Source organism: Poecilia reticulata, linkage group LG2 (assembly GCF_000633615.1).
Source record: "Poecilia reticulata strain Guanapo linkage group LG2, Guppy_female_1.0+MT, whole genome shotgun sequence".
In the NCBI taxonomy this organism is placed as follows: Eukaryota; Metazoa; Chordata; class Actinopteri; order Cyprinodontiformes; family Poeciliidae; genus Poecilia; species Poecilia reticulata.
Window position 1 is genome coordinate 12,978,955 of NC_024332.1, and position 10,331 is coordinate 12,989,285.

Consider the following 10,331-nt stretch of genomic DNA (forward strand, 5'->3'; position numbering starts at 1 on the left):
GCCATGCTATCAGGAAGTTTTCATTCAGTAACTGGATTGTTTATTGTAATGGATCCTGTATTTGCCTTTGAATGTTAAGTTTTATACTTGAATTTTTTGGCAATGTTGAGAGGTTTTATTTTGACTCTTTGCATCATTTAGCCTCTTCAGAGCCTTCATATGTTATCAGTCTGTTAAAGATACTATTACCGATAGCAGTACAATTTGCACAATACCCGTTTTCTTTTTTTTTGGAAAAAAGTTATTAAAAACAAGTTTTTGTCTAAATTAAGGTGAATTTATGGTTCCTTTTTCCATATAATGTAACCGGTAGTGTTTATGATTAAAAAAATAATTATGTGATCGGTATCGGTGATCGGCCCTCATGGGTGATCGGAATCGGCAGGGAAAAACCTGATCGGCACATCTCTATTTCTAATATTTTAGATTTGTAGAATGCACAATTTTGTTTATCCGATTAATTGTGATAATTAAATGAAAGGGTTTCCTCCCTCCCTATTTGTTCATTAAATATTACAAAATGAAAAACTAACAATTACCAGTGCAGAAACATGTCAACCAAAAGTCTGCAGTTTCACTGTTTGTTTGTTTTGTGTTTAATAATTTAAAAAGAAAAACCAGATACAGTTTAAGCTTTAACCTCCGTTAAGGAACATTTTTCATCTGTACGTAAACATCTTTTAGAAAAACAAATCTGAATCAGCAGATCATACTACAAAGAAAGAATCCCACAGATCTTTGTCAGTCATGGAAAAGCCTGATCAGTTCCAGTTCTGGTCCGACAATAAAAAAATGCTGTTTTCTAGAAAAGCTAAAAGAAACTCTTTATGCTAACCCACTAGAGTTTAGATCATTCTTAATTCCAACATTTCAAAGCACTGCATTGGTCAAGCCCAACATTTTATCAGAGGTTTTGCTTTACCGTCTGACTGCTTCGTCCGCTCGGTCCTCTCTGGCTCCGCTTTCTGAGACGGAGACTCTTTGGTCGGCTTGTGGATCTTCTCGATCTTTCCTATCAACTTATCGACAGACAAAGAAAAATGTAATGAATGAATCTCTGACGAGTGTTAGAACATTTGTAATTTGYTCACGACTTCCCGTCTGAACGTGAAGCACGGTCAAGGTCTGTACCTTGGTGGGTTTGCTGCTGCTCTTCTCTGAGGCTGGCGGCGGCCTGCGGGGGGCCCGGTCCTTGGCCTCGCAGTTCAACAAGAACTTTTCGAAGAGATTTGTGGAGCCGCTGGCGTCTTTCTGTCCCAGAGCCTCCTCTTTAGTCGCCTCGTCCTCTTTGACCTTGCTGGTAGCCATGGCGGCTGAGGAGGAAGACGAAGAAGACGACGACGTAGAGGAAGAAGGGGCTTTCTGCGGTGCGGCGGACGTGCCGTCACCCCCTTTGCTCTTGGCCTTTTTGTGCAGGCTGGAGTTGTCGCTGGAGTCTGACTGGAGAGCGCCGTCCTCCTTGCTTTTCGAACTCTGACTCTTGGGTTTTTGGAGGCTGCCGTCAGGTTTCTTGCTCTTTTTCTCGCTGATGAGGTCCTTGATTCCCTGCAGCTTCACCTCCCACTTGCCCTTCTTTTGCTTGATCTTATCTTCCAGATTGTGCTTCTCCGCTGGCTTGGCGACGGCCTCCRCCGAGCCCGAGTCCTCCACTTGCGACTCGGATGGCCCGTCGCTCAGATCCCCCTCCACTGGCGCGGCGGCCTCATCGTCAGAGCTCTCCACTTTCCACTCCTTTTTCACCTTCTTCTTCTTCCCCTCCTCTGTCTTGATTTTCTTGTGCTTCCCTCCATCCTTTCCCTTCTCCTTCTTTTGCTTTTTGGAAGATGGCGCTCCGTCTTCCTCCTCGTCAGAGTCGGCGTAGCGCTTCTTGGGCTCGACCTTTGCCTCCTTTGGGGGAGAGGGCGGGGTCGGGGGAGCCTCCTCCTCTTCGTCGTCGTCCGTTTCCGGCGCGGGGAGCGGCTTCGGCTCATCTCGGCGTTTGTCCTTCTTTTTCTTCTTCTTCTCCTTCGGAGGGGGTTCCTCCTCTTCTTCCTCCCGGATCCTCTTCTTCTTCTTCTTCTTTTTGACGAGGACCTCCGTCGGGCGGTCTTTGTCGCTGTCGCTCTCCGAGTCGGCGTCGAACACGTCGCTCTTTATAGGCAAAAGTTTTTGCTGAACAGAAAAGGACATCGTCATCAAATTTTTTATTCTTTTTAAAAAAATATATATATTAACCTGCCGTCTTAAGAGTCTTACCACAGGTTTCCTGGACTCAGCCTCCTTCTTGGCTTTTAGCTCAGCCTGGTGCCTCTTAAACGCCAGCAGGACTTCATGGCAGTCTTCTAAATGGGCTTCGGGTTCCCAGGTGTCGTCGTCAGAGCAGTAATTCTTCCAGCGGACCCTGTAAAGCACTTCGCCCTGAAGACAAGCAGAGGAGCCGTTAGATCAAATGTCACTCTTCATATCGGCAGGGTGCTGAGCTGCCGGTATGAACTCTACTAGATAAAGGACTGGGGAAAAGGMCATCTAAGTGGTCAAATATAATAATCGGCAGGAAGTTTTATGTATGCTGCCTGAAAATGTACAGTGTACCGTCCCAACGCTCCTTTGCAGTTGGAATGCTGCACACGTTGATGAAGACTGTGATCCGATACATTGATTTATTTTTGATCAAAATATCGTTTTTGAGCTTAAATAGGCTGACTTAAGAACTGAAAGTCAATTTCACTTCAGCCAACTGGGAACATTTGCATGGATGACAAAATATTTAGATAGAAAACATTTTTTGTCAGACATCAATGTTTTCATATAGTGAAATTGTGATGCACATTTTGGGCATGTTGTTCAGTTTCACTTGGTTGTACTTTAGATTTTGACACAAATTTGCCATTTTTTTGTCTATTCGCCATTTTTTTTGTCTATTTGTATTGTAAAAAAAAAAAAAAAGATATATATAAAGCATTGGTACAGCAACCGGTTGATTAGTTTCAATTGTTTGGCTTTGACCAATAATAGGCTGATCAAATACTGGGAAAAAAAATCTCCATTTAGTTAAATGCATCATAACTGAGAACTTCCACCCTTTTCATTACATAAATTCATCAATCAACAGCGTGTGCTTTGACGCACCCTGAATTCGTAAAATAAAAAATAAAAAATAATGAAAGACATATACACATTCATGCATCTTCTCTTTGGGCTTTTTACTTCAGAGGTTGCCATGGTGATATACTACATACGCTTGTAATTCCTATATTTTCTTTTGGATGGAGACCTGCTACCTGTAGTAGTTTTCCCCCCTCAATTTAACAGACTTTAGGCAAAAACAGAATTGATCAACAATCGGAATCAGCAGATCAGACCTCAAATGATAAGGGGTGCAGCTGTAAGATATAGTGCAGCTCTATTTAAAATCATCACGTTTTAAGCAGTTTATGACAACTATTCCATTTCAACTAAATTATCTAAAGAAAATTTGATGCAAATGTTTTTTTTCTTAACTGTGAAATTATTTTGTCATAAAGACAAAAAAGCAAGGCTTTTTTGGGTATAAATTTCACTCTCGGTTATGGCCCATTAAGTGGCTGTTTTGTTTGGAAATGTAGCCTGACCAAACCTCCGAGGAAGCATCATTCACAACTTACTTTACAACCACACACACACTTGACCATTTGACCAGTTTAGTTACTGAAGCAGTAAATGTGACAAATGCACATTTGGGAAAGATTCGTTCACTAAAATATCAAACGGAAAACTAGTTTTCAACGCTTTTGCTGCAAAAGCATCAACTATGTTTCGTCGCTACTCGCAGCAATCCTGTTTACTGAGTAAATCTGCATTAGAAGGTATATACCGCGCTTACTTTAGGTAAAGACCAGTTTAAGCAGTAGTTTCAGCTAAAATGATAACATGCTAGCTGGCTTTAGTACACTCGTATGGACAGACTTCAGTAACCATTAAGGCTTTCAGAGAACCAGTTACACCAGTTCTGGTTCTCGGACTGCATTTTCTGCACGGTGATCGGGGATATTATTCGTGTCTTTTGTGTTTTTTAAGGATTTAGAGTTGCGGCTGTGCAGCAGCMGCAGCCATGATGAAAACATTTGCCTGTCCTTGGCCTCAGCAGGGGAGAAGCAAGCGGACATCATGGGAGAAGTTGTGCAGAGAATCGGTGCGACGTACTGGAGCGGCAGCGAGTCATAGCAGAAATGCACTATTAGCATACGTTTAAGTGACTTGGACGCCATCAATTGCATCAAAAATTACGTGAAGTGCATTTTGGCAAAGGGGTTTATTCTCACGAGGACACTGCGTCGTCAAAGTGGGAAAGAAAAAAAAAACCAGCCATGTTTGCCCCGCTAGCCGGGAAGCTAGTTAGCCGTTAGCTTTACCTCTTCCACCCGCATGTCAATTATCCTTTCCACTTCGTATACATCTTCTTCTTCGTCTTGTTCGCTTTCAGCCGGTTCTACCTTCTCGGCCTCAGCAGCCATGGCTACTGGGTTGAATGCTTTTTTTATGAAGAACAGCGATTTTTCAGACTGATGGCTCAGGCCGCCGTGCTGAGGTAGGACGGTGGCGCACCTTCGCGGCAGAGTCCGCTCCGGTTGTGCTGCTCAGCTCGGACTGAGCGCAGACAATCAACCGCCTCCTGCTCTCAGTGAGGCGTTCATGTCACCCCTCCTCCTGTAGGAAAGACTGGATACTGTATGGAACTACTGTGAGAAAGTTTCTAGTAGCAGGTAATATCTTAGCGATTTGTCTTTATTTTAACAGAAAACAACGGAGAAAACAGTTTTTTTGTATCAAACATGCTTAGATATTACATTAAAAACGTAATAATAATGACCTACTTTTTAACGTCTCAACGTTTCAGATTTTTTAGCAAATTTGTAGCATTTAGTTTCAGGTGTAGCTCATGAGTTATAATTATATAATACTTACTACAGTTGTAAAGGCCAACTGAATGTTAATTTGTTTCTTGCAACCGCCGTTAAGTTTCGTGCTTTTATTTTGGTAACATTCTGTATAACGTTTCTACGGTAACAGAACCACAGAGCTACTGGAGAAGACAAACAAGGATGGCTTTAATAAAGCATCATTTTACCATCAGTTCCGGCCTTCTCAAAGTTGACAGTATTACACATTGCCATGCATTTCTAAGTATTGTGAAAAAAAAGCTTTATTAAACTTATACAGCAAGCTTTTAGTTTACATAATTTCTGTTATGGTTCTTCAGCTTGAAGAAGAGTGGTAWGTTTTATTAGGGTGGACTTCATTTTAAATCTACCAATTTGTTTGAAATAAAAAAGTGAATTTATTACATTATCACTTGTATACACAATACATGACAAACTTTACACTCTAGTGCATTAATAAAAACAAAGTGCTACCATTTAGAATGCACATTGAGATGCGTATAGCAGCATTACAGWAAAAAGTGTTCCCACTTATAAGCTTAGACATTTTTTATAATAGTCTATGCAGTCTGTAATGATTAAAAATKTAAATCAAAATGTGAAGCATTAGCCGTGGGGAGGACAGTGAAGCAACCTTTCATTTAGCAATTTTAATACCTTATTATTATGTGGCTATTTCAATATTTTCCAGGAGTTTTGCATCATTACACAAACAGAAGGAAAAAAAAAGTAAATATTTAAAAAGGACAACCTCAAGACTTATCGTTTCTAAACACCAAAAATGATTTTGAGATCGGCCAATGAGAGTTTAGAGACTGTGCTTCCTCTTCCTGAAAGCACATTCTGGGCCAGCTCTTTCTTCTTCGTCTGCAGCGTTGCGATCTTGTCCTCTACGGTTCCTTCACACACAAACCTGCAGACATAAGGGGAAAACGAATATTTGTAAATATAAACGAACCTAAAAAAGACCAACACAGGTAGGTACGTCTCAGTGTTATACTTTTCAATAAGCCCACATGTATGGAGTTAAAAATATTTTTAATGGTCTGATGTTATATTCYAATCTGAAATGTCATGTTTTCATTAGCTGAAAGCAGAAAGTAAAGCCTGTCAAAGAAAAAAAAAATATTTTATGGTTTTGCTACCTGTGAATGGTGACGTCTTTACGTTGTCCCACTCTATAGATCCGGTCACAGGCCTGATCCTCCAAGGCTGGATTCCTGTCAGAATTTAAAGGAATGACATTTCTGTGTTAATATTTCCATACTAAACAGGRTAAACAGTGCTGCAGTGACCGTACAGAACAACAACTGAATTATTTTTCCGAGACCTGGATAAATKATTCTGAAGGTAGTCGATTTATTTTTTTATTCTTTTGTCTTGTAAAATGTGCAAAAAAAAGTATCAATACCCACTCAAACAATAACAGGTGTGAAAGCTCTAAGCTCGATTGTATGAAAAGCATAAACAAAACAAAGACGCATGGTTTGAGTGCTGTGACCTCACCAGTGCATGTCAATGAGGAAGAGATGATTCCCTCCAATAAGGTTGAGGCCAACCCCACCAGCACACAGAGAAACCAGCATAACCTTTTAGAAAAGCAAACAGCAGCAACTTCTTACACTTTTATCTTAAAGGCAGCAAAGGGTTTCCTTGCGACATTCTCCAGATAAAATCAAAATCATTTAGTTTTAGGAATATTTAGCTAAGGTGTACCTGAGGTCCTCTAGGGTTTGTGTTGAACTCCTCCACCACGTCCATGCGCCGTTTGGGGTTCACGGTGCCGTCGATGACCCTGTAAGTTAAGCCCATCCGCCGCAGATGAACTGCTATGATTTTGAGCATACTGGTCCACTGAGAAACGATCACACTGCAAAGAAGCACATGCGGCACGCATATCATAAAGTCATTTTAATTCGTTTTGCATTAGTGTTGGAAAGTAAAAACATGAAAGAAAGTGCATTAAGTGAAGGTAGCAATATAATACATAACATAAGCAGATTTGTCATTTGATGACAAAGTTAAAAACACCTCAGTGTATTGGAACAAAGTTAAAGCAGACTGTTGCAATGAGAAATTATTCAACTATGCCAAATCGTAGGCTAAATTAAAATGATTCTGATGGCTCATATTTTTTGAAGGGCAATTTTGTTTACAGAGACTAAATAATCCATTTTATTGGTGGTTTTGGTTGAGAGTGTGTTTATTGTTTTTGGTTGTTGTCTCTTTTGGATATTTAAAAATATATCTTCCAGTGAAAAGTATTCTTTAAAAAATTTAAAGTTYATTGGACTTTATTATGCCAGTATCAACATATTACTTGAAAATGAACTCAAGACAACTATATTATAACTTATCGCAATAATTACTACAACAATTTATTGTCCGGCAATTTTTTGATATTAAAATTCGGTCCAATATCAGTCAAAAAACAAGCATCAGATTAGATTGGACTGCATTTAAAATGATAGAGGCACTGCGTTCCAGGATTTCTATCCAGCAGTGGTTGTATACCGCATGCAGACCAGTTGCTTATTAAAAAATGAGTGAGTTGCTCTCAAACCTGTTTGTTACTGACCGTTGTTCTCTGAGTAATATCACCTGACCAAGCCTTTTCTAACATTAACACACTACAAAATAAGTAATAAAAGTATGTACGATTTCTGCCAATACCATATCGGGTCAATATCAGTATCGACCAATGCTCAAAGCTGCAATATCGGAATCATATTGATAAAGKTGTATTGGGACAACCATAATTTTGACCTGTTGGCGACAATAATAGAAGCAGAGGCAATAAACAGAAAAGTTTAATTTCAGATACACATTGGAAACAMGTTTTCTTCACTTTCCTCTTATAAAATCCTAATTATTCACGTTTCATACACCCACACCTTCAGTTACTTTTTTTCTATATCGTTATCGTTACCTTTTCTGATTGTCACTCTTCTCTTTTATCGCCATGAGCTCAAACGTGATCGCAGAAATCTAAATATGTACAGGAAAGARGTACCAACATGTTTATAAAATCAACATAAGCTCTTCCATTCATAATATGCATCACCATTGGTTTAATAAAAACAAATATTTGTCTCATCATCGSCAATTTAAGAAGCACCTTGTAAAGTCGGTGCGCCACGTTTTTCATCCGAGAGTCTAAATATAAACCAGTCACTCACCTTGGTGCTTTCACTGGTCTCCTCAAACAGCTGTGAGGGGAAGCTGGTGCCGTTCAGGGCCACGGTGTGTTTGGGGTCGGGGTCCGATGGCGACGGGGTCGAGGAGAGCGACAGAGAGTTCAGCTGCTCCTCCAGCGAAAGGACGATCCCGTCACCTTGCAGCTCAGACGAGTCCAACGTCTGCGCAGACAGGTGGAAGAGAATGATCACGCATGCATGGAGATTGGATTTCTTTGTTTTTCTTCAAGTCAAAGTTGGATGAGGTATTTAAAAACTAAAAACTAAAAAAAATAAAAAATAGCTAATGTACCTTTTTAAGAAGAGAGAGGTGGCAGCAGCACTGTCTGAGGCGCAGTAGCAGAGAGAGGATATGAACAGTGCTGGATGCCTGGCCAGAGCCCGACCTGGCAGGGTCAGCCCGGGACACGCCGAACTCTTGGGCCACTGGAGAGAGAAAACGCCACAAGTACTGTTTTTAGTTCCTAGTTTTACATTTACAGAACTGTTTTTTTATATGCTTTTACCATCTATCTAACCTTTATCAAACGGATTGACACTGGACGTGTTTCCGCTGTCCAAATCCTTCCCTTCATGTCTCTTCAGGTAGTTCTGCAGTGTAGACCTAAGGGGGGAAAATAAGGATAKTTTTTATCTTTTCCTACTAACAAGAAAAACACTAGTACTCCAATACTGTGCGATCATTTATTTTAATTGAAAACATTGTTTTCCTGCTTGAAGGAAGKCGACTGGAATCRAAAATCATCTCTACAATTTTGCAAACAGATAACTAAACTTCAGTCATTGAAGCTATGAATCAATAGATGTCRTCTTGCGTAATATCTTTCCAACTGAAAAAAAARRAMMAAAMMAAAMMAAAAAGGACAAAAGCATGAAAAGTAAAAATGGATAAGAATTTTACAAAATCTCCATCTCAGTGGCACATCCAAAAGGGGGGCTTAGGGTGACYATGGCTCCCTCTAGAAAAAGGCTGGCCACCCACAGAATCATGCTCATGTCATATAGAGTCACCTTCTTCGAAGTAAAACCCCAATAAATCAATCAATAAATACAAAATACATAAAATTATATATTTTTTAGCTGGCGTTGTGTGGCCACCCCCTTTTTTTTTTTTTTTTCTGGGGGCGCCACTGTTCCGTCTGTTTTGATAGCATAAAAAAGCAAAACTTCACTATATCTTATTAAAATCTCCACCCTTAAGTGTCCTCAATGACACATGAACGGAAACATAATTTTAATCACTCGTTGGCGTCTTACCTGGACTGAGCGAACACCACATCGTACACGGCCTGCTCGTCCTCAGAGAGCTTGAGCTGATGCACTTCGCAGGTCCGCTTCGGAAGAGACACCTGAAACRCCCAAYGCTTCTCGTTAGCCTTTCTTCTGCAGTAAGGATGAACTCCTTGTTTAYATTTGATGGTTAAGGATGAYGGTGGGAGTGTGTGCGTGTGTGTCTCTCTACCAGCGGTTTTCCCATGGAGTCCAGCTGATCTTTGGTGCGTCGCAGCAGCAGAGTTCTCGTTAGGATGTTGAGTCTCTCCCTGCCCCTGCTGGAGCCGTTGTCCACCTGAGCTTTCCACAGCTTGTACTCGTCGAACGGAGAACAACGCAGGAACCTGAAGATACAATCGGTCAGTTAGCGGACCAATTCATAAATAAGATTTGGTTCTGCTGGGTGTGAAATGACTCCTTCCTCACTTTCAAAATGACAATTTTGTTGAATTCAACTAGGAATGCACAATATTGGAGTTTTAGTCGATATCCGATRTACTAAAACTCATTTGGCCAATACCTATATTTTATTTCTATACCCAATTACTGAAACTATGTGGCTTTCTCTACTGTGGAATTAAAATACTGCATCATCTTTGTCAGCTTAGCCTGCTACCAAATGCAGATGCTAAAAATGAGGCTTAAAACGATGCAAYGCTTTCAACTTACATTATRTTTAATGTCAAATTTATTYATAACATTTACTCTCCAAGACAATGACAACAATCAAACAGTGCAAATTTGACGTTGTGCTGTGCTGCAGGCATCATTGTCACTGGTTTGTCATATAAAAACAATTTTTACATCAGTGAGTTATTTTGACGGAAAGGCCGATGTTCGATATTAAATTTTACAGCTAATATTGCCCGATACCGATACCATGCCGATAATATCGTGCATCCCTAAATTTAACCATACGTTATATGTTGCTTAACAGTAAACACAAGTCTGTCAGACTTGTTTT

At 40.2% G+C, this 10,331-nt stretch overlaps 2 protein-coding genes across 5 annotated transcripts in view; both read right to left on the minus strand.

Moving 5' to 3' along the window:
- The window catches only part of mphosph8 (M-phase phosphoprotein 8), a 25,047-nt gene extending 20,062 nt beyond the window's left edge, over positions 1–4,985 (minus strand). Inside the window, exons 1-5 of one of the 4 annotated variants that reach the window (XM_008431829.2) lie at positions 4,924–4,985; positions 4,371–4,684; positions 2,236–2,397; positions 1,132–2,151; positions 923–1,019 (exon numbers count right to left, since the gene is read on the minus strand). In XM_008431829.2, the coding sequence (XP_008430051.1) occupies positions 923–1,019; positions 1,132–2,151; positions 2,236–2,397; positions 4,371–4,472 (1,381 nt within the window). In that variant the 5' untranslated portion in view covers positions 4,473–4,684; positions 4,924–4,985. Of the gene's footprint in view, positions 1–922; positions 1,020–1,131; positions 2,152–2,235; positions 2,398–4,370 lie in introns of all 4 variants that reach the window. The other 3 variants (XM_008431840.2, XM_008431851.2, XM_008431861.2) reach the window with 3 other exon arrangements.
- A 158-nt stretch (positions 4,986–5,143) lies between these two features.
- ttf2 (transcription termination factor, RNA polymerase II) overlaps positions 5,144–10,331 on the minus strand; it is a 12,585-nt gene continuing 7,397 nt past the window's right edge. Inside the window, 10 exon segments of the mRNA XM_008431873.2 lie at positions 5,144–5,811; positions 6,044–6,118; positions 6,405–6,487; positions 6,615–6,768; positions 7,828–7,886; positions 8,078–8,257; positions 8,388–8,521; positions 8,614–8,699; positions 9,353–9,444; positions 9,558–9,792. Coding sequence (XP_008430095.1) covers positions 5,667–5,811; positions 6,044–6,118; positions 6,405–6,487; positions 6,615–6,768; positions 7,828–7,886; positions 8,078–8,257; positions 8,388–8,521; positions 8,614–8,699; positions 9,353–9,444; positions 9,558–9,792 — 1,243 coding nt within the window. The 3' untranslated portion in view covers positions 5,144–5,666.